We start from the raw sequence: 22,654 nt of genomic DNA, 5'->3' as shown, positions 1-22,654 counted from the left end.
TCCCATTCTGACTCCTTCAGGGGTTTTGCAACTATTGGACAATTCTAATCTGGTTTCATGAGGATTTCAGAATGTGTCTGGCATGAAGGTGGGGTCCTGGAATGCACATATTGAGCAGCAAAACCTCTTCGCCTCTGGAATCAGCCCCAGGAAGTGTTCTCTTTCTTGGCTGGCTGGTGGATGTAGATGCTGGGAGGGAAGGGGGAATAGTCACAGCTGGGCTGAGAACGGGAGGTTGTAAGAGACATGAGAGTCGCAGCTGGGATAATTCTGTCTGAAGGTAGACAGCATTGAGGCTGCTTTAGAAGCCAGCTATTAATAATAACAATTAAAGCAGTGGTTCCTGTGCTAATTGCCCACCTGGGTGTTGCAGCTGGAAGGCCACAACGAGCCCGTGGTGCTGCAGGTGTTCGTGGGCAATGACTCGGGGCGCGTGAAGCCGCACGGGTTCTACCAGGCCTGCCGGGTCACGGGCAGGAACACCACGCCCTGCAAGGAGGTGGACATCGAGGGCACCACCGTCATCGAGGTGGGGCTGGACCCGAGCAACAACATGACACTGGCGTGAGTAGCTCTTGCAGGAATATTTTCCTTTACTAGCTTGGGTTTGGGAACCGATTTCCTCTGTTGGATGGGTTATAGTTCAAGTCTGAACATCTTGGCGCTCTCCTCCCTCTGCTCCTCAGCTCTTGCTTGTAATTCAGTGTACTCACAGCAGATAGCAGGTGCTCCCTGTGCTTTTGGGACACAGAGCCCAAAATCCTGGGTAAATTGCAATATTCTTCTTTTTAACACATCAGGCTGTGTTTGCTTCTGCTGTTCTTGTTTTTTTGGCTGTTTTTTGCTTTAAATCATTTTGCATGGAGCCTGTCTGAAAGCCACCACTGCATCACTCACCTGGCCCTGTACATCTCCCCTAGGACCACACTTAAGGGAGGACTTATCTGTCACTTCCAAGTCCCACTGAACATAAATAATATGACTACAGTAAGTTTTCTTCTACTCCTGCTTTCTTTAAGTGAATGCAGAATATTTTGAAGCAATAATCCTGCAAACACAGATCTCGCCCTGGGGATGGAAGAATGAAGAGCTGTGATTCTAAATTGAATGCTTACCAGAATTATATTGCACTTTCTGTTTTATTCATGCTTTCATATGCCTTTCTGCCATGATTCATCATCCAAATTAGGCAGGGTTGAATGAAAACTTGAAAAAGGTCATAGATTTCATGTAAATAAAAAGAAATCTAATAACGTTTCCGTAATTACCTCAAGGCTTTTGACTTTGGCTTATGAAACTACTTGGGAGACTGTTAAAGCTGCTGAACGTACTAAACTACGAAATTCTGCTCTGTTTTGTGTTGTTAGGGTGGATTGTGTGGGAATCCTGAAGCTGAGGAATGCTGATGTGGAAGCCAGGATAGGGATTGCGGGCTCCAAGAAGAAAAGCACCCGCGCTCGGCTCGTCTTTCGCGTCAACATCACACGCAAGGACGGCTCCACCCTGACCCTGCAGACGCCTTCCTCCCCAATTCTGTGCAGTGAGTGTCAGACCACAGGGCTGAGAGTAGGGGCTCTGGCTTTTCGTGTGATCTCAGCATGGAAAGGGTGTCAGGCGCTGGCAGGGGCTGCCCAGGGAGGTCTGGAGTTCCCAGCCCTGGAGGTGCCCAGGGAAGGCCTGGATGTGGCACTCAGTGCTCTGGGCTGGGATCAGGCACAGCTTGGACTGGATGGTCTCCAACCTAAATGATGCTGTGATTCTCTGAAAATGGCTTGGGGACTGGAAAACCAACCTTCTGTTAATCTGTGATAATTTCAGATTTGCTGTAACTGAAATCAAGTGGATTGATTTTTATTTGTAGTGGGGTAACAGTTAAAATTATTGTTTAGTATTGAAAAATAGTTATACAATTCCTGATCTTCAGTTCAATGAATTTTTGCCTCTTAAAATTTCACTGTTTTTGTTGTGATTGCTTTGAGAAATGACAGTTAGTACTTTGAGTCTCTTCTGTATTGTCACATTCATGCCTCAGCCTTCAGTGCTAGACAGGACTTGCAGTAAGTCAGCAAGCCTGGCTCTCCCAGCTGTGGTCCTTGCGTGGGCCAGAGGCTGAATCTGTTCTGGTTCAGTGCAAGAACAAAACTTTTTATAGCTCTTTATTAAACTGCTCTGTTTAGCACGAGCACAGATGGCTGCCTTGGCTGGGGAGGCTCCACTGACCAACAGGGAAAAGGGGATTGTGGAATCATGGAATGGTTTGGGCTGGAAGGGACTGTAAAGCTCATCTTGTTCCACCCCTTATCTTAATGAATGAGATGGAGAGCTTTGTCTGTGCATGGAAGGAGTAGAGAAGCTCCTGGGCACTTGTATTGTGCTCTTTCCATGGTATAAAAAGGATTTTTGGCGTTATTTTTTAGAAGCACAGCCATCTTCACAGCTCCATTCCAGTCAGTAGGCCATGGTGGTATTTCACAGTAATGGAGTATCTGATACTAATTTTCAGATTTAAGATAAAACCATTTTTTATAAAATCTCAAAAGCATTCCTGTATCTCTTTGTTTGTAACTTTCTGGTAAAAGATAAAATTATATTACCCATAGAAGAAAAGGGAGTGAAAGTCACCTGATGTTTTCTTTAACAGTCCAAAACTTGCTGTTGTGAGTGGAAGCTGAGAGTCTGAGATGAAGCATTTAGAGACTGATTTTTAAATAGGCTGTTGAGCTAAAAAAAGCTGTATTTGATGCAAAGAGTAAATCGGTTTGGTTTTTGGCAGGCTGAGGTTTGGTCACTTGCTAAGAAAATACTCTCAATTGTGTAAGTTGCTAAGAGATTGCCCAGGAATTCTACAGTGTCTCCACTGCTGGAAGTCTTAGATCACAGAAACAAAATACTCTGGTCAGACTTGTGTCTTTGGGGAATATGTGAACAAAGTGATCATGGTGTGAAGGTTGGGAGGGGAATTCCTGAGGCTCCCTCCAGGCTCTGTGCTTCTGTCTTCATTTACGCCAGAGCTACAGGGACTTGCAGTAGACCTTGGCCAAGCAAATAGTGCTGGCACATGGCTACTGGCTGATCAAAATGGCATGAAATGTGTTGTTTATTGAATATAAATCATCTCCTCAGGCACATTACACTGGGTTAGTTTGCTACCTAAACCTTACTACAGGTATGTAATGTACCTTCACAACAAGGTTTGCATTTACACTCACCAGAGCCTGTTCATACTGTGTTTTATAATGTTCCTGAAACCTTAGAGAAGGCATTAAGGAGCTGCAGGCTCTTTATTTGAGGGCTGTGTTTTAAATAGGCTTTGTTAACTTGTTAGCAAACCTAAATCCAGTTACTCTTTTCATGTGCCTTGAGCATATTCAGTCGTTGCGTAACGGTTGCCTGGGAACCTGCAGCCAGAGTTGTAGAAAAATCCTTTCTGAAAGGTCATTAAATAATTTGGAGTGGTACAGGATGTATGTTCTGCTGTGTAGTAAGCCCAGAGAATATTGTTATTAAACACTCAAAGTGGGCCAGGCAAGTGCAGAAACACGAGTCTGGGTGTGTGCCCTGGGGAGGTGTGTGAGGAGGAAAGGTGGCTGGGGAGCCTTTGTTAGAAACCAGAGTTATTTTATATTGAACGTGTCAAAACGCATTCTTTTAAAATGTATCTCTGTTTAAATTGTCTGCTCACTTACTCATTTAGCACATTTGTATGTAGCTTATTTGTATTTAGCACATGTAGTGTGTTAAAACTACTTGGTTTAAGGTTTAAGAGTAGGAGAGGTTTGCAGCAGTGGCAGTTTATGATAAGAATGATGTTAATCATCATCTGGACCTCTGGCACAGGGGCATCCAGGCATGTGTGTCTGTAAAACCACATCCTCTTGGCTTGTTTATTTGATTCAGAGATGTGAGTCTTGCAAGGATTTGGATGGGACCTTGAAGCTCATCCCATTCCACCCCTGCCAGGGGACACCAGGTTCCTCCAAGCCCTGGGTTAATTCTTGCACCAGACAGAAAACTGTGACAAGTAAAAAAAACTGTGCAAAGCCCCCCAGGTAATAGGGGAATTACTCCTTCTGCTCTTTTGCAGAGCAGAACAAGTGATTATTGTGATTTCTGTGAGCTCATTACATTTGGTGAGGAAATAATAGAAATGGTTATGTTCTAAAGAGTTTGTCATGAAATATGTGATAAAGAAAGAAGCTCAGGAGTTTTAGTTTTTCCTTCATAACCCTGTAAGTAAAAGTGGTTTGGTTTGGATGTTGATGTTTTCTTGATTCCAGACTCTGTTTTTTTCCCTTGCAGCTCAGCCAGCAGGAGTCCCAGAGATCCTAAAGAAAAGTCTCCACAGCTGTTCAGTGAAGGGTGAAGAGGAAGTTTTCTGATTGGCAAGAACTTCCTAAAGGGAACAAAAGTGATTTTCCAAGAGAATGTTTCCGGTTAGTGTGAAAGCAGGGCTGGCTTGGGGTGCTGAGCAGAGCCTGGGGTCGGGGGCTCACTGCTGGGTAAAGCTCAGTCAGGGAGAGCAAACTGAGGAGCAGAGTAAAGGCACTGAAACAAATTGCTCTGTAGGATGTGCACTAACCTAGGCTTTTTAATTTTCATTTATTTAGATGAGAATTCTTGGAAGGCAGAAGCTGAAATTGACATGGAATTATTTCATCAGGTATTATTTTACTGTATTGCTTTTATTATTACTACCATTGTCACTACTACTACTGTTATTATTATTACTATTATTATCATTGTATTTTTAATTTAAAAAATACACTGACTCTGTTTCCAAAGGAAAATAATCAAGCCTTTCCCTCTTTCTGTGCATTTCTAGAAATAATGCTGATTTTTTTCACGTAAGGTCTGCTGTGAGTCTGGTGGAATATAATTTGGGGTTTACGCCAGTAAAATTGTTCAGTGTCTAACTGAGAGCTTGGATCCCACAGTGGGTTTGCTGAGCAGGTCTTTGCCCTTACATACAATGGAGTTAAAAGGCCTAATTCAGTTTTCCATGGAAGGAGATTGTGTGTACAGCATAGTCTTTATAACTGGCTGAATTTTTGTTCCACTTTGAAATGTTTTATGGAATATTTATTTTTTTTGACACAAATAAGTGTCTTTATGGACTGTTTGGCTGCAAATGGTGTCAGGAAAGGGCCATCCTGGTCCCACCTCCAAGGGCAGTATCCCACGTGTGCATTGCCCCCAGTGCCGTGGGCTTTTATTTACGGTGGTTTATCAGCCTATTTCTGTCTTTTGTTGTAAGTAAGGAGAATTAAGATCAGTAGTAAGAAAATGTGATCCTTTTGCCTTGCAGAATCACCTTATTGTGAAGGTGCCACCATATCATGACCAGCAGATCACCTCAGCTGTCTCAGTGGGAATTTACGTGGTGACCAACGCTGGCAGATCTCACGACGTGCAGCCCTTCACCTACACTCCAGAGCCAGGTGTGTGGGGTGCCCTGGGGGAGCAGGGCCCTTTTCACCTGCTCAGCAACGTGCATCTTCCCAAATCCCTCTTGCTGGCTAGTGTTGCTCTGTCAATAATAAAATCTAAACACTTTGCTTTTCTCATTTATGTGCCAAATACCTCAAATTCCAGCTGACTTGTGACAGCTCTTCTTATATAGCAGCATCCATTTCTAGTTTAAGGATCAAAATGAAGCTGAGCAGGATAAAAAATCAACATATCCCATACAATGCACCAAATAACCAAGAAATCCCAGCAGGCTTTATCCTGAGGAAAGCTGCAATTTGCCCACTTCATGTATTTTAGTTTATTTCTTTATCTGTATCACAATAGACAGTGCAACCCTCTTTTGTGTGGGTTTCAAAGAACCTGAATTTCTTTCAGCTATAAGGAATTGTTTTGGTGTGCTTTGTGTTTTTTTGGCTTGTTTGCTGATTTAATGTAAGGAAGTTCTCAATGTGTTTTGTCTCGGCAGCTGGGACTCTGAATGTTAATGTGAAGAAGGAAATCTCCAGCCCAGCCCAACATTGTTCTTTTGAAGAGGCTATAAAAGGTACTAAATTGATTCTTATCAGTGTTCTTAATAATTTAACTATGAATTCCTACCCAGATTTGGTGAAATGAATCAGACATCCTGTGATAAGTCTGTGCTTATAAAATCTGGCCCTATTCTTACAGGGAGGTTTGTTTTCTGACCCTGAAACTTTTACTTTATAACAATATTCCTATCAGTATATTTCAGTACAAGCTAAAAAAAGGGCAAAAAATAAGACTTAATTTTAAAAAAATTCATGCATCAGGCTCTGCAGTCTAATCTTTATTTATTCTGTTTGCAAGTGAAGAATAAAAAAAAGCCTAGGATTGCAGGTAATACAAAGAATTAGAAACTGTGTAGTGTTAATTTAAGCAAATATATAAACTAATATACAGGGTAAGCCTGATATCCATCTAATTCAGTGTGGAGCTTAACTGAGGGAAGATCCCTCCTGCTCCAGGAGAACAGGTGCTGCTCCCTGGAACACAACGTGCTGTTGCCGTTCCTTCGTGTCCTCAGTTAATTTATGCAGTAAATCTGAATTTTCCCTCTCATGGGGGTTTCTGTGTCAGCTCCTCTTTGATGCTTCATTCCTGTACCTGTTCTGCTCCAGGCTGAGTGAACCAGAGGTCAGAGAATTTTGTTTGCTGTAGGTACTTGGTCTGTTCTGTCCTTCCTCACTCTGTACACATGTGCAGAAATTTTACTGCCACCTTACTGAAAGGTTTAAATTTGCTTAGGGTGTGGAGATCTGTTGCTTTACGTTGAAGAGTAATTCTGAAATTTACTTAAAGGGAGTTACGGAATGATTTTACCATTGCCCCTCTTGTTGTGGTTGTGTTTGTGGCTGCAGCAGTGAAGGCCACGGGCTGTAACCTGGAGAAGGTGAACATTCTTCCTAGTGCCTTGATAACTCCACTCATGCCAAGCAGTATGATCAAGAACGAAGATGTGGCTCCAATGGAAGTAAGTGCACAAAAATGCTTTCCCCCTGTGTTCCAGGTGAGTTTGGGGGTGCTGATCACAGCAGCTTTCAGACTCTGAGTTACATCTGCTCCTTGGTCCGTGCTTTAGCAGTGGAGGAGAGGAATATACAGGGAAAATGCCACGTCCAGGATCAGTCTGGGCAAAACACAGTTACAGAGCATGAGTAAAACACACAATTTCCTTTAATAGCTCACCTGGTTCCTGCCCTCAGACAGATTGATGGGTTAGTGACCCTATGATGGGGATTTTTATCCTGTGACGCAGAGCTGGTAAATTACTCTAAGAATATTCTTTTAATCAGTTGTTAGCAGTGCTTTCATTAAATTGTGCCGTGATTCCATCCTTGAAGTAGCATTTCCACTGCTGATCATTTGTTTGCTGGTTTGGGTGTGTCTGGGTTTCACATCTCCCATCTCCCTCTGATCTTCCCTGGACATGGGGGATTTTTGGGAAATTGTGTTTCCATAACCCCAGTAAGTTTATAAATTACCAAATGCATTGCTCTTTTCAGGCTTCAAATGTGGTTGGACCAAGTCAGCAAACATTGGAAAACAGCATGTCCGGCATATCAACTTCTGCTTCCCATTTACCTTCTGAAAGTGAAAACCAGCAGCAGATCCAGCCCAAGGTGTACAACGCAGAGACCCTGAGCACCATCCAAACGCAGGACATTTCCCAGCCCGGCAGCTTCTCGGCAGTGTCCACCCCGGGCCCGCTGCAGAGCAGCGATGCCCTGCTGCAGCAGGCTGCACAGTTCCAGAGCAGGGACTCGCAGCCCAGGGAGGTGCTGCAGTCGGATGGCACGGTGGTGGCTCTGTCCCAGCTGGCCGATGCCTCGCAGCAGCAGCAGCCGACGCGCTCGGAGCCGGCCCAGGCCCTGCAGCAGCAGATCTCCTCGAGCATCTTCTCGTCGGCCAGCGGCGTGAGCCAGCTCCAGAACACCATCCAGCAGCTCCAGGCTGGCAACTTCCCCACCAACACCGCCACGGGCAGCAGCAGGAACGTGGACTTGGTGCAGCAGGTTCTGGAAGCTCAGCAGCAGTTATCTTCCGTTCTGTTTTCGGGCTCAGACAGCAGCGAGGATGTCCAGGAGCAGCTGAACGCAGATATCTTTCAGCAGGTCAGCCAGATACAGAGCAGCGTGAACCCCGGGATGTTTTCCTCCTCAGACGCAGCTGTCCATTCCAGAGCGGAGAACCTTTTGCCTGGCCGAGCTGAGAGCGTTCACTCCCAGCCCGAGGGTGCCCTGTCCAGCCAGCAGCAGCAGCAGCAGCAGCAGCAGCAGGCCATGGAGACGTCGGCGGCCATGGTGATGGGCATGCAGCAGAACATGTGCCAGGCGGCCACGCAGATGCAGTCGGATCTGTTCTCCTCCAGCACGGCGGGGAACGGAGCCCTGCAGCAGTCCCCGGTGTACCAGCAGGCCTCCCATATGATGGGTGGCCTGTCCAGCAGCGAGGACATGCAGATGCAGTGCGAGCTGTTCTCCTCGTCCCCGGGGGTGTCCGGCGGCGAGGCGGCCGCCCCCGCGCAGCAGCCGGTGTCCAACAGCGGCGCTGCCATGTTCCAGCCCAGCAGCTCTGCAGAGGGGGAGGAGGCCTCGGGCCAGAGCAAACAGATGCAGAGCTCTGTGTTTCAGACCATGGTTCAGATGCAGCACAGTGGGGAAAGTCAGTCCCAGGTTAATCTCTTCTCATCTACCAAGACCATGATGAGTGTCCAGGCCGGTGGGACTCAGCAGCAGGGCGGGGCTCTGTTCCAGCAAGGTGGAGAAATGATGTCAATTCAGTCGGGAAGCTTCATCCAACAGTCTCCACACTCACAAGCTCAGCTTTTCCACTCTCAGAACCCTATTGGTGACACTCAGAATATATCCCAGGAAACGCAAGGATCCCTTTTTCATAGCTCCAATTCCATTGTCCACAACCAGACCAACACTAATTCCTCTGACCAACTGCAGCCCCCGATGTTCCACTCACAGAATGCCATGGGTGTCTTGCAGAGCTCCTCGGTGCCTCAAGACCAGCAGTCTGCCAACATGTTCCTTTCCCAGAGTTCCATGAGCAACCCTGCCACTCAGGAAGAGCAGATGTCATTCTTTACAAGCCCAAATCCCATTTCTCCTCTTCAGACAGCAACAAACACTGAACAGCAGCCTTCTTTCCAGCAGCAGACACAGATCTCTCATATCCAGAGCTCCATGCTTCCCCAGGAGCAGCCCCAGGCTCAGCCAGCTCAGCAGGGTTTGTTTCAGTCCCAAGTGTCGTTGGGCTCCATCCAGTCCAGCTCCATCCCTCAGAACCAGCAAGGAGCCATCTTCCAGCCCCAGCATTCGATTGTTGCTATCCAGAGCAGCCCTCCATCTCAGGAGCAGCAGCAGCAGCAGCAGCAGAACATGATGTTCAGCAATCAAAATGCAATGAGTACCATGGCCCCCCAAAAGCAGAACATGATTTTCAATCCAAACCAAAACCCGGTCACCAATCAGGAGCAACAAGGCCAGTCCATTTTTCATCCACAGTCCAACATGGCCCCGATGAATCAGGAGCAGCAGCCCATGCAGTTCCAGAGTCAGACCACAGTGTCTTCTCTCCAGAATCCTGGCTCCAGCCAGGCTGAAGCACAGCAGCCAACCATCTTCCATAACTCGCCCCAGATTCAGCTGGTCCAAGGGTCCCCAAGTTCTCAAGAGCAACAAGTCACCCTGTTCATCTCCTCAGCTTCCATGTCTGCCCTGCAGAACAGCATGAGCCAGCCGGAGCTGCAGCAGTCCCCCATGTACTCCTCCCAGAACAGCATGGCAGGAATGCCAGGAACTGCCTCTCCTCCCCAGCAGCAGGCTCCTCTGTTCCACAACACAGCAGGAGGGACCATCAACCAGCTGCAGAATTCGCCTGCCTCGTCCCAGCAGACCTCGGGAATATTCCTGTTTGGCATCCAGAGCAGTAAGTGACAGTGCCCCGTGCTGAGCTTGCCATGGGGAGAGCTGCCATAGAAACAGGGAAAGCTTTGGGTGGGAAGGGACCTCAAAGGCCATTCCATCCCACCCCTGCCATGGCAGGGACACCTCCCACTGTCCAGGCTGCTCCAGCCCCAGTGCCCAGCCTGGCCTTGGGCACTGCCAGGGATCCAGGGGCAGCCTCAGCTGCTCTGGGCACCTGTGCCAGGGCCTGCCCACCTCACAGGAAAGAGTCTGTCACTAATATCTAATCTAGGAATGATTGTGCTCTCCTAAGAGAGCATTTCTCTTGCTGTTTTTGGTTTCCACAATATATGTGTTGCCTCTCTTCACATTGCTGAAGGAAAGCAAGGGTTTTAGAAGCTGTAGAGCCCAGAGAAGTGTCTGTTAAAGTGTACTTAGCTGTACAAACCTGCACTTTTCCTTATCTCCTGTCTGGACCCATGCTCCATGGCCGGTTCTGTGGGATGCAGAGCCTTTCTCTGTGTGCAGAGGTCTGTGGGTGCCTGTGAGCCCCAGCAGTGAGAGGTGCAGGTGTCACTTACACCAGGTTGTAGCAGCTCTCCCAGGCTGGGTGCACAGCTGGTGGTGGTGGGCTGTGGCTTTGCTGTGGGAGCTCTTGGCCTGTGCCAGGACACTGACATGTCCCTGTGTCCCCAGACTGTGGGCAGCTGCTGCCCCCCGGGCCGGCGGCGCTGCCGGAGGAGCTGATGGCCATGGGGCAGCCGGGGCAGGCGCAGGGCGAGGCGCAGCCCCCCGTGCCCACCCTCCTGTCCCAGCCTCTGCCCGAGACCCCCCCGCTGCCCCCGGCCATGGCCACCAACCAGAACATGGAGAAGATTGACGATCTGCTCGTGTCCTTGCAGAACCAGGGCAACAACATGGCCGGCTCCTTTTAATGAGGCAAGTGGTGAGTTGGGGTCTCTGGGTTCTTTGCTGCCACGCGGGAACTTTGTTTGGTGCATTTACACCTTGCAGTGTGTGACCGTGCTTTAAGAGGTCAGCTAAAACACCAGTGAGGCTGAATTGAGACTATAATGCCAGAATTTAGTTATTAAAACCAGTCAGAGGTCAGAAGTTGTATGAAACAGTTGAGACTGTGTCTTGTTCATTTTTCCTACGTTTTGTCATCTGCTGTGAGAGTCGGGTTCCTTGTTAGGGAGGAGAGTGGATCACTGGCAGCTTGGCAGATCAAAACCTTATGAAACATGACTGTGGTTAAAAAACTTGAGACGTACTGAGTAAATGACACCTCAAGTTTGAACTGTTTTTGAACTGTTCTGAACTCTTCCCCTGGGTTACAATAACGTAATGTGAAAACAAGTTTTGGTGGAATGTGGCAGCTCCTGAGTGCGCCACATGCTGAGGCCGTGTTAGAAACAGCATCAGCTGTTGCTAGGAGACATTCTGCTTTTAGAAGGTGCCTTTTTCAGAGGGGGAAGAGCCTTTGACTACAAATGAGCACCAAGAACCAGGAGGACTGGAGTCCAGTGTTGGTTGTGGTAACTTGGGGTGGTCTTGTCCCAAATCCCCCCTGAGTTTTCACTAAAATGATGCACATCATTCCCTAATCTTAAGGGGCTTGTATATGGAGTTTGGAGTCTCTCCAGAGCTTCTCTTGCTCCTCACCCCCAGTTCAGTGCCTGCTCATGAGGAACACCCTGAGGATGAAGCCACTGCACAGAAGGAGGAGGGGACTGTGGTTAGTTATGCCTGACTTCTCTGCTTGTTTTCTCACACAGAAATTCCGTGGAGAAAAAAAAGCGACGATTTCCCAGATCCTCTCAGACCTTCCAACTCTGGATTAGGCTGCGTGGAACCAATTGCTTCTGTGGAAGAGTGGCCTCTTAAAGAGCACACACGTGGCCAGTGGCAGACCTGAGGCCATGACCATGGAGTTTGGGCTCCACAGTGCCAATAATGCTGAGGAGTTATGCTTTGTGTTACTGGGGCGTGGGGTTGGGCTGTTACCAGGTTCATGAACCTCATTACAGTGGGGGCTCTTGGAATTTAAAGCATATCTGGTCAGTTATTATTGTTGTTGGAAGGTAATCCATGTTACCACGTTTACTTTTTCCCTCCTATTCCTTCTTCCCATCCCTTTTTTCCCTCGGGAAGCTCGTGCAGCAGAAACAGCAGCTGCCTGTGCCCCGAGCCGCGACTCAGCTGTCAGTCAGTGAAGGGATCTCTCGATTGACACGGAGTGGGAGAGCCAGACCCACCCTTTATGAATTGAAAGTATTGATAACTGTAATAACCAAGCAGAGAATTGCTGCTGTAAATAACCAGTTCCCATCTGAGAATGGGATTAACGGTTTTCCACATCCGTGGAAGCTGGAGTTACATGGAGCTGTACATAGAGCAAGGGTTTGGTGGCTCTATAAAATGAAGAAATGAAGGGGAACTTCCAGCTGATCTTAAAATCTTCTCTAAAACACCTTCAGCTTGAAAAGAACATTCTGTGTGGCTGAGGAAGGGACTCCTCTGTGTCTCTCATTCTGACTGATGGGTTGGAGCTCTGTGAAGCCTCATGAGCTGTTCCCAAACCAGCCTTCTCCCTTTTATTCTTTCCATGGTTTTCCTTCTCTCCCTCAGTTTTGTATTTTGTTTTTTTTAAAAAAAGACATAAATATCCTACTGGCTTTAAAGCTAAAGAAACAGCTTTTAGGAATCCTTGGCAGTAAATTGCTTAGTCAGTAGAAGCTTTGACAAATAATCAAGGAGTAAGGAGAGAGGAAGCAATTTCTCCACCACCTTCTAATTGCAGGAATCCCCCTTAACCCGCCACTTCCAGCTGTGACTGATGGAAATCTTCAGCTTGGCTTTACTCCAAGTAGGGGGCAAATTGCATCATTTTTAAGCCTTCTTAAAAGGTCACTTCATCCTGAGCTGTTGCATCTTTGTAGTACATGGAGCTCATCGCAGTTCTGAAGTGATTTTTCCTTTTTCTACCACCGAGCCCCAAGTCTGGTTTCTAGATTGTCGTGTTTAATTAAGGAATAAATCATCAACCGATGTTACCGAATGTAAAAACAACCCACTCCAGACCACGCAGGTGTATTGTGAGGCTTGTGGATTTTTTGGGTGCTTCAACTCTCCAGACAGTGTGTGATCTCTCACTACAGCCTCGCTGAGATCCGTGTTCCTCCCGCTGCCGCCGGAGCCGAGCCGCTCCCGCGGCGCCCGTTCCGCCTCGGTAGAGTGTAGCTGGTATCACGTCATTCTTCATTTTTGTTATTTGAAATAACAAAGGAACAGTCTGTAAATGTTTTTTTTTTAAGTTCCTCCAGTCTGTTTACTGTGTGTTTTCCCCTTAACTCGTGTGCGTAGTTGAGCCGTGTAGAGTTTTCGTTGGTTTTCCTGGATTTCCCCGTTTGTTGGTCTGTCACACGTTCACTTTCTCTTTCTGTCTCTCTCTTTCTCTCTCTCATTGAGAGGCATTGAATTACGTTTTCAGTAGTAAGGCTTCTTGCCGATATGAAGGGAACTTTTCAGAAAGAGACCTGCTCTGGGTCATTTAATTTTGAATACAGTTTTCAATCGTTCAAGTTTTGGATGGTTTATATCTAATGTGTGTTTCATTTTTTTGGAAAGCTATATTTTGTATTTAGGAAATGGTATAACTATTTTGCTATTTGTACTGAGTGAGTACATTGGCATAAATATAAAAATTTATATATATACATATATATAAAATATTCTTTTTGCCACACATTTTTGTGGTAAATTTGTGAGTTTGTCTGATGTTCTACCACAACGTGGCGTCTGATAACAGTGGGGTGGGGTGGGGTTTGTTATGTCTTTATTGAGTATTTAAGTACTTTTTGCAACATAAATAACGTGTTCATCTCTCGCCATTCCATCAGGCAGCGTTGGTCCAGCTGGCCATGAGAAGCTTCGCTCTGTGTTTGGTGTGTCCCTCACTCACAGCCTAGCCAGGAAACCCAGAGGCATTTAGGATTATATAAAATATGAAATATTGGGGTTTCCCTCAGAATGAGCCATTCAGCTTTTCTCCACTCTCATTGCCTATTTAATATTTTATTATTAGCGCCTCTGTGTTTTAACTCCTAATTTATGATTATGCTCAAACGTTGGAAATTTTAATCAGGACAGAAAGAATTCCCCGCTGCATCATGTCCAGAGCTGCTTTAACCCCGACCCAGACTTCTTCTTTCTGTATTTTATTTTTTTTTCCCCTGCTAAGACAAAACATTACCAACATCTTGTACTGGTTCACAAGACGAAAGCAGCAGCCCCCAGCAGTGCCCAGGCGCTGTGTGGGGCTGCTCAGGCTGAGAACAATGGACCCAACAACGTCCAGAGGGCCGTGGAAGTCCATAGGCACTCACTGGGAAAGGAACTGGTGGTGTTTGCAGGATCTGTGTCCCAGGATGAGCTGTTGGGTGTCACCTGGGGCTGTCGGACACGGAAGGAGTGACAGGAACGATGGATTCGCCCGCGTGCTGCTTCAGTTTGCTCCTTGTTCCCAAGGGCTCTATCCATTTGTTGGTCAGTGCCAAGTCACCAGGGACCAATTCTCCATGGAACAGGATGAGTGCCCAGAAGAGAACTTCATCCCAAGCCTGCCACAGCTCCAGGGAAGGGTATGTTTGAATTGTGGGCGTGTTTGAGGTCACTCATGAAGAGAAGAGAGAAAAAAACATACACAAAAAACCAACCAAGGGCTGTGCTATCCCAGTTTTCCCTTCTGGAAACACCTTCCTTTCCTCGTGTTAAATTTACCTGTTCATTTTAGGTCAATGTTTAAATGTACAACACTTTGAACATGTGATTTGGTTACAAGAAGTATTTGTGTGACTGAAGAGGTCGCTCAGCGGTTGGCGCGTGCTCGGCAGCGGCTCTGAGGGTGGAGGGGTTGGACCAGCCCCAGAGGAGCTCAAGGACAGGCTGCAGGGTGTCATGGCAGGGAGCACAGCCTGAGCCACGTCTGTGTCTGCCCAGGGCCCTGACATTCACCTCTGGCATTCTGAGCAGTTGAGGTTGGGCAGCAGAGCTTCTCTATGACCCCTGTGTTCCATCGTGTCCTGTCGTGTCTGGGCCCTTTGGGTGACAGAGAGGATCCTGAGGTACCAGTCTGTCAGTCCAGCATCCCTGGGGGTCCCAGAGCACCCATTTGTGGGCACAGGTGAGAGTTGAGGGAGATGGAGCTGCCAACCCCCCCACACCCCCTCAGCTTTTACCCCGAGCCCACCCAGACACCACGGAGCCAACACTTGGTGCACAGTTTGAGCTGAACATCTCCTCTGGCACGGAGTCACTGGTGCTTTGTGCTTAATTAACAGTTGTTTTGGTACTGATTGCCTCCTCACTGCCTGGTCTTGCAGCAAGCTAAACGCTTTGCTCTTATTTTATCACAAATCTAGTTCAAGAAATAATTCCAGGCTGGCTGTTCTGAAGTGGGTTGTCCACTGTCTGATCAGTGATGATGATTTCTTCTAATCACTGAGAGGGTGGCTGCTTCCATGTAGTTTTGAGATAAAACAAGGCATGAGCAGTTAAACATAACCTTGGCAGGTTTTTACTGGGCAGCTGTGTCAGTGGACATTCCCCTCACTTGCATAAGCTGAACTTTATTTTTAAAAGTTTCCATTGATGTTTTGATTTAGAATCTCATTTCTAAAAGGAAAATATGTCTGAATGGATTTTTATTCCTGTTTTGTTGTGCTTAGCAAACTGTTGGGTTCCTTTTCCAGGCCTTTGTGGGAGAGCAGAGGCAGCACAGACATGGATCTCAGTGAGGGGAGCAGGAGGGAGGAGAGGGAATTGCTTGGCATGCTCTGAGCTGCAGGTGGAAGGCAAGAACAGGAAATTCTGGTCACTGGTCACTGCTCATTAGTGCAAAATGGAATTTTATGGTTTTGGGGGGTTTTGTGTTCAGGGGGCTCGAGGCAGCTCCATTCTATAGAAGCTAAAAGCAAACAGCAGTGGGATGCTGTGTTTGTTCGTGGGCTTTGCTTTAATTTGGGCTGGTTTAGTCTTTTGTGGCAGCCTGTGAGCACTCTGTGTTCCTGCTCAGACCAGCTGTGGTGCCACAGCACCGAGGGTCAGCGTTGGGAATGGGGTAAATGTGTTAGAAACAAGGAGAAATGCAGCAGGGGCTGAACTCCTGCCAAAGGGAACTTGGGAAATTGGGAGGTCACACAGGAGGAGAGGCTTTTCCTCTCCCAGTCTGTACAGGGATGTAAATATGCACTGCCTGTATATTCTAGGATTATATATATGTATATAGAGGAGTCAGATTATTATATATAAATAATAGTAGACACAGCATTAGAATACTGTTATATTTACATTTTATAAACATGAAATAATACTCCTTTTCCTCAGTAGGAGGTTTTTGTAGTAACTCATGAGTAGCTGTCTCACACCTCTCAGTCCTGGACGTGTGGTCCTGTTGGTGACGTGGATCCAGAACTTGCTGTGCTCGGGAACCTCTCTGGGATCTGGGGCTTGCAAGCAGCTGCGGCCACTTTTGTGGTTTTATATCTTTAGTTCATACTTGCAGATGTGGTTTAGGACAGAACTGACACCCAGGCTGAGGATGGGCTTCCTGCAGCCCGGAGCATCCCCTCCAGAGCCGTCTCCATCCCCAGGGTGGCAGAGCTGCTGCAGACAGGGGTTGGTGGTGGCTGTGCTGCCACCAGCCCACGTGTGGGATGTTATGGTGCAGCAGAAGGTCCCTGCTTCTGCTGGGTCAGGAGGGGAAGCTCCTCTGCCATTTCTCTTTATTCCCATGAGGGCAGGAGTCTGTAAACTGATTTTTTAACTGATTCATTAGTGCAACAGTCAAAATCTAGAGAACTCCTTGAAAGCCAGTGAAACTCCCCTTGAATTCTGTCCTTGGGGAACCTGCCACGACTCGTGCTGATTTCTTTCTTGCAGGTTGTGTGAGGAATTAAACCCTAAGAATAATAGAATCATAGAATATCCTGAGCTGGAAAGAACCCACAGGGATCATCCAGTCCAACCCCAGCCCTGCAGACACCTGAATAATAAACCCACCCTGTCCATCCCTGGCAGCGCTGTCCAGATTTTCCTGGAGCTCTGGCAGCCTCGGGGCTGTGCCCATTCCCTGGGAGCCTGGGCAGTGCCCAGCACCCTCTGGGGGAAGAACCTTTCCCTGATCCAACCTAAACCTGCCCTGACACAGCTCCAGCCTTTAAATCAGGTCATACATTCAATAATGTGTATTGTGTCCAACATGACTTTCAATTCCAAATCCATGTTCCACTGGAATTTGTCCTGAGTGGATCAGTGTTATCCTGGTACAGGCCTTCTTAAATCACCCCCACCACACTGAGAGCCAGTATCCTCCTTTGTTCTCTTGCAGTTTGCAGAGCTGAACTCTGGTTTTTCCAGAGATGTGTCATGTTTGCTGTTACACTTCATTAAATTGCCCGGTGACATTCACTGTGTAGGGACAGGGCAGGGAACCCCGGGGTTCCCTGCTCACTGAGCCCCCTGTTCAGGTTCCAAGGTCCCACCCCCAGCAGCCCTCTGTGACACATTCCAGCTCCAGCCTGGCATGAGGGAGGGCTCCCGTGTTCACTGGCAGGGAAATGGCCTTGGCTTTGTTTTGGCCCTGGAGCTGCCCCGTGGGATAACACGTCCAGGGGGAGGTTCCTGTTTGGAAGTGGCTCTCTGGGTCTTGCAGAGCTGGGATTCCATTCCAGTACCCTTAGCAGCCTGCAGCATTCCTGGAGCTTTTTTATTCTGGATAAAAGGAGGCAATTTGAATTATTTCCATCTGAGCTGATGCTGAGTAAAGCTCCAACCCCTTCAGAGCAGAGCTCCAGCCTCTGTCTCTGTCCCTGCCCCTTAGGTGGGCTCTCCCCTGCCTGCCAGATGTTCTGGGTGCACCCTCGACCGCTGAGCTGCCTCTTGTGTGTCCTGCAATGTGAAAGTAGCACCAGATACTCCTTCGTGCAGTCTGTGTATATGGCTTTCGTAGGTGGGTTTCCAAGCACTGATTCCCGGTGTTTTCAGTTTGTCTATGAGGGGATATTTTATTTGCATCTATGTTTTTAGCTCTCCTGTGATAACTTGTTGAATATTAAAAAAAAAAATATTTTGCTTCTATTGGGACATTTGTATACTCGCAACTATATTTCTGTAAACAGCTGCAGTCGAGAATAAACGATGAAAGTTTTCATTTTACACTGTAAAGTCTTGTGATGGTTTTACCAAGGGCATGTCCAGTAGCTGTGCCAGGGTGCTGCAGCTGCTGCAGGAAAATGTCTCTGGGAGGAATCACACTGACTCAGTGGTGTGGGACCCCAGTAACCCCGGGGGAGAGGCAGAGGCTGCCCCAGGAGGTGAGGCCAGGAGTCCAAAGCCAGGATGCTGGAAGTTACCACGTCCTCAGCAGGATGTGTGGGTGCTTTCCCAATGCCCTTTATCTGCAGCTTTGACACACTCAAAGTGCCCTGGGGCTGGGGAGGCCCAGGAGTGTTCCCCTTTGCTGCTCCCACTCTGCAGCCTGTGACCTCCCAGGACCAGGGGCCACAGCTGCTATCAGGTATTTCCTTACTTTGAACAATTTCAGCAGGGCTAAGGAGAAACTGCAGCAAAAGCTGGGCCCAACAGCCAACTGTGAAAAGTTTGAGCAGATCTGTCCACAAAGTTTTACCCTGGAGTCTCCCCCTTCATCCCTGGGCATTGCCCAGTGCCAGGGTGGGACAAAACCCCCTGCCCTGGGCTTCTGTCCTTCTGGAGCTCATTATCCCATGGGGCAAAAGATCTAAGAAATCCTCCCTTCCTCTGCCCCAGCCTCCTCGTTCCTCGAGGCTCAGAGAAGGACTCCACAGAACTGGGACTGAGTCACGGGGCTTTGGGGTTGGGTGTTTATTGGGTGACACAGCCCCTGCCCAGGGGTGCCCAGGGAAGCCACCCCGCCCTCCCCCGTGCCAGGGTCTCCCCAAACCCCGTCACCATCACCAGTCACGGTGGCTCTCTGGGCACCGCGCAGCGGGGACAGGATGGCCTGGCCCATGCCCAGGTGCTGGGAGAGGCCTCGCCCTGGCAGAGCCCCCAGCACACCTGGGCAGGTGGGTCCTGCGGGCGGGGCCTGTCCCACCCTCACCTCCTCTTGACGAACTTCTTGGTGACGGCGTTGGGGTTGAGGCGGCGGCGGCCGGCGCCCAGGGCGGCGTCGCGCAGCTGCAGGTGCGCGGCCCGGCTGTGCACGTCGTTCTCCGCGAACGGGGACGCCCCGGCCAGGTAGTCGGGGTCGAACACGTTGGTTTTCTGCCGGGCCTTGCGGGACAGGCGCTGCTGCGGGAAGCGCTGGTCCTCCACCAGGTGCGGGTTGTTGGCGTGCTTGCCGCCCTGCGGCGCCGGCAGCGGGTACTGCGGGGAGAAGGGAACGGGCGCTGCGGGGAGAAGGGATCGGGCACTGCGGGAGAAGGGATCGGGCACTGCGGGGAGAAGGGATCGGGCGCTGCGGGAGAAGGGATCGGGCACTGCGGGGAGATGGGAACGGGCGCTGCGGGGAGAAGGGAACGGGCGCTGCGGGGAGAAGGGATCGGGCGCTGCGGGGAGAAGGGATCGGGCGCTGCGGGGAGAAGGGAACGGGCCGGGGAGATGGGAACGGGCGCATGGGAGAAGGGAACGGGCGCGGGGAGATGGGAACGGGCGCCGCGGGGAGAAGGGAACGGGCGCTGCGGGGAGAAGGGATCGGGCGCTGCGGGGAGAAGGGATCGGGCGCTGCGGGGAGAAGGGAACGGGCGCTGCGGGAGAAGGGAACGGGCGCTGCGGGGAGAAGGGAACGGGCGCTGCGGGAGAAGGGAACGGGCGCTGCGGGGAGAAGGGAACGGGCGCTGCGGGAGAAGGGAACGGGCGCTGCGGGGAGAAGGGAACGGGCGCTGCGGGGAGAAGGGAACGGGCGCTGCGGGAGAAGGGAACGGGCACTGCAGGGAGAAGGGATCAGCCCCGGCTCCCAGGGGCCACAAGTGAGCACAGCCCCCTGGAGAGCTGAGCAAGTGCAACAGCATCTGGAGGATGTTCTTAGTTTGCTCTGATTGCCTGATTGCCTCTAACCAGCCAGCCACAGGCCGGGCTCCCATCCCTGGGATCCCAGTGGAAGCATTTCTTCACAGAAACGGTTGTTAAAGGTGGGAAGGGGCTGCCCAGGGAGGTGGTGGGGTCCCCATCCCGGGAGGTGTGCAAGGAATTGACTGGACATGGCAGACATGGCAGTCAGTGATGGCTGACAAGGTGAGGATCGCTCACAGGTTGGATTTGATGACCTTGATGGTCTTTTCCCACCTCAGTGAGTCTGGGATTCTGTCCAGGTACTCACCCTGAGCCCCCGGGGGTTCAGCACCTTGGGGTTGCGGGAGAAATGCATGTGGAGACTCCCGTCCTCGCTGACACTCACTGCCACCTTCTTGAGGGTCTTGTTACCACAGTTGGGGCAGAACACCTTGGTCATGTCCGAGGTGGTCCTGTGAGGGTGGGATGGGGGTTCAGAGCTCCTGGGGCTGTGGGACACGGGCTCAGCCCGGGCTCAGCCCCAGCCCCAGCACCTGAAGCAGCCGTGGCAGCGCAGGATGTAGCTGCGGGCCCGGCGGATCAGCATCCCGTTCACAGCCAGCACGTGGAGACCCATCTGCAGCAGCACGTTCTGCAAGAGCAGGGACACAGCTGGGACCTGCCAGCCGGGGCACTCAGAGCCCTGCAGGCTTTGGGAGGCCTCTGGGACTGAGACCCTGCTGCTCTGACCCACAGAGCTGTCCCAGAGCCTGAGCCCGGCTGCAGCCCAGCACCCACCTGCATGGCAAAGTCTGTGGTGACACAGCCGACCTGGACACCCACGGGAGCAGTGTCAAAGTGCCCCATGTCCTGCTGGGCCTCCTTCAGGTTGCTGGGAGTTATCCAGCCTTCATCATCGCTCTCCTCATCCTCCTCCTCCTCCTCGCCGGCACTGGCCCCGTCTGCAGAGCTCCGGTGCTGCTCGGGGGGCTCGGGGCTGCTGGTGATGGCCTGGGCCATGTGGGGCAGGAGAGGGTCAGGGTGGCACCAAACGGCCAGCCAGAAACGGCAGAGCGAGGGCAGGGAGAAGCCTCCAGAGGATTCTCACCAGCAGCTCCCGCAGCTCCTCCTCGATGCTGGGCAGGGGCGGCCGCCAGTACAGGAAGGATCCGAACTCGTCGCTCTCCGCCGGGGCCGGGCTGGGGCTGGGCTGGTGTGGGCCCTTCCCCGCGGGCTTGTGCTGGGGGCACGGCACGGGCAGCCCTCAGCTGGGACTCAGCCCCTCAGTGGGGCATGGCACGGGCACCCCTCAGCCAGGGCACGGGCACCCCTCAGCCCCTCAGTGGGGCATGGCACGGGCAGCCCTCAGCCAGGGCACGGGCACCCCTCAGTCCCTCAGCGGGGCACGGCACGGGCAGCCCTCAGCCCACAGCCAGGGCACGGCACGGGCAGCCCTCAGTCCCTCAGCCGGGGCTCCGCGGGCCGCAGCCCCCTCCCCTCCCCTCCCGCCGTGCCTTACCTTGGCGGGCAGGTGGAAGCCGGCGAGGTGCAGGGGGGCCTCGGGGTGCCGCGGGGTGGAGCTGAGCCGCACCTGGGGGGCAGCACGGGCCGTCGGCGGGGCCGCTGGAACCGGGCCCCGTGGCCGGGCCGCTGGAACCGGGACCCGCGGCCGCGCCCACCCTACCTTGTCCTGCGGCTCCCAGCGGACGCAGCCGGGGCCGTCGATCTCGGCCTGGAGCTGGCACGTGAGGGCGAGCACCTGCAGGTCGGCGGCCGAGAGGCTCGGGTAGTCCCCGGTCTTCTTGGAGAACTCGGTCACTGCGGGGGAGCAGCGGCGCGGTCGGGCCGGGCCGGGCCGCGGGGCCGGGCGGGCCGTGGGGCCGGTCCGGCGGGGGAAAGGAGCCGGTGGCGGGGCCGGCCCGGCACTCACCGAGGCGCAGCAGCTCGGGGCGCGGGCGGCGGACCCGCAGCTCGCAGGGCAGCGCGGCGAGGCGGCGGCGCGCGGGCCGGTCGCGGATCTCGGCCAGCACCTCGGGCACGGTGTACAGCGCGTCTGCGATGTCCTGCGGGCAGCGCCGTCACACCGGCCCGTAAGCCCTTGACCCTCCCCATCCCTCCGGTGTCTCCCCGGTGTTCCCCCGGTACCTGCAGCGGGGCCGCGCTCAGGAACGCGCCCGTGTCGGCCACGACGTGCGGAACACGCGCCATGTCTGCGTGCCCCATGGCCCACCCCGGCCACCGTCGAAGCGCCGCGGGAAGCACACCGGGAGTTGTGGTCCGGGCGCGGGGCACGCCGGGAGTTGTAGTTCAGTCGGGGCACGCCGGGAGCGGCGCCGTGCCCCGGGAGCGCTTCCGGCCGGCGCGATCACGTGACGGACCGGGGTCACATGACGGCGGGAGCTGGAGCCGGGGAGCGGGAGCGGAGCGGCCGCCGGTAACGGGACGGGCTGGGCTGGGCTGGGCTGGGCTGGGCTGGGCTGGGCTGGGCGCGGCTCGGCTCGGCTCGGCTCGGCTCGGCTCGGCTCGGCTCGGCTCGGCTCGATCGGCGTCGCTTCCTTGGCCCAGCCCGGCCGCTTCCGTCCGCCCGCCGGACGCGGCCTGGTGGGGCGCTCCGGCCGCCGGCGCTGCTCAGCCGGTGCCGGTAGCGGCCCGGGACGGCGGGGCCGCGGGGGGGCCCTTGGCCGCCGCCTCCTGTGCGCGGTGCCCGCAGTGCCCGG

General features: G+C 51.7%; 3 protein-coding genes across 4 annotated transcripts in view; 2 read left to right on the top strand and 1 right to left on the bottom strand.

Moving 5' to 3' along the window:
* Positions 1-16,975, top strand: part of NFAT5 (nuclear factor of activated T cells 5) — a 53,097-nt gene extending 36,122 nt beyond the window's left edge. Inside the window, 11 exon segments of the mRNA XM_030955714.1 lie at positions 374-564; positions 1,368-1,540; positions 4,300-4,368; positions 4,371-4,433; positions 4,608-4,660; positions 5,306-5,438; positions 5,936-6,013; positions 6,849-6,961; positions 7,494-9,927; positions 10,602-10,851; positions 11,684-16,975. Coding sequence (XP_030811574.1) covers positions 374-564; positions 1,368-1,540; positions 4,300-4,368; positions 4,371-4,433; positions 4,608-4,660; positions 5,306-5,438; positions 5,936-6,013; positions 6,849-6,961; positions 7,494-9,927; positions 10,602-10,840 — 3,546 coding nt within the window. The 3' untranslated portion in view covers positions 10,841-10,851; positions 11,684-16,975.
* Positions 16,976-17,909: 934 nt separating this feature from the next.
* NOB1 (NIN1 (RPN12) binding protein 1 homolog) lies at positions 17,910-22,185 on the bottom strand. Of its 2 annotated transcripts, none has more exons than XM_030955903.1 (9): positions 22,083-22,185; positions 21,868-22,000; positions 21,622-21,755; positions 21,457-21,528; positions 21,046-21,177; positions 20,736-20,948; positions 20,492-20,589; positions 20,266-20,410; positions 17,910-19,336 (listed from the first exon to the last, which is right to left on the bottom strand). In XM_030955903.1, the coding sequence occupies exons 1-9, from the start codon at positions 22,158-22,160 to the stop codon at positions 18,899-18,901; spliced, it is 1,443 nt and encodes a 480-aa protein (XP_030811763.1). In that variant the 5' UTR covers positions 22,161-22,185; the 3' UTR covers positions 17,910-18,898. The 2 variants fall into 2 exon arrangements, with proteins under 2 accessions (XP_030811763.1, XP_030811764.1); XM_030955904.1 differs by having other exon boundaries at positions 18,898-19,313.
* Positions 22,186-22,314: 129 nt separating this feature from the next.
* The window catches only part of WWP2 (WW domain containing E3 ubiquitin protein ligase 2), a 30,868-nt gene continuing 30,528 nt past the window's right edge, over positions 22,315-22,654 (top strand). Inside the window, exon 1 of the mRNA XM_030955991.1 lies at positions 22,315-22,371. The gene's annotated coding sequence lies outside the window, so the exon portion shown is untranslated. The remainder of the gene's footprint in view (positions 22,372-22,654) is intronic.

The sequence above is a fragment of the Camarhynchus parvulus genome, chromosome 11 (assembly GCF_901933205.1).
Source record: "Camarhynchus parvulus chromosome 11, STF_HiC, whole genome shotgun sequence".
Classification (NCBI taxonomy): Eukaryota; Metazoa; Chordata; class Aves; order Passeriformes; family Thraupidae; genus Camarhynchus; species Camarhynchus parvulus.
The sequence above is the reverse complement of the archived record's forward strand: the minus strand, read 5'-3'. Positions and strand labels throughout refer to the sequence as shown.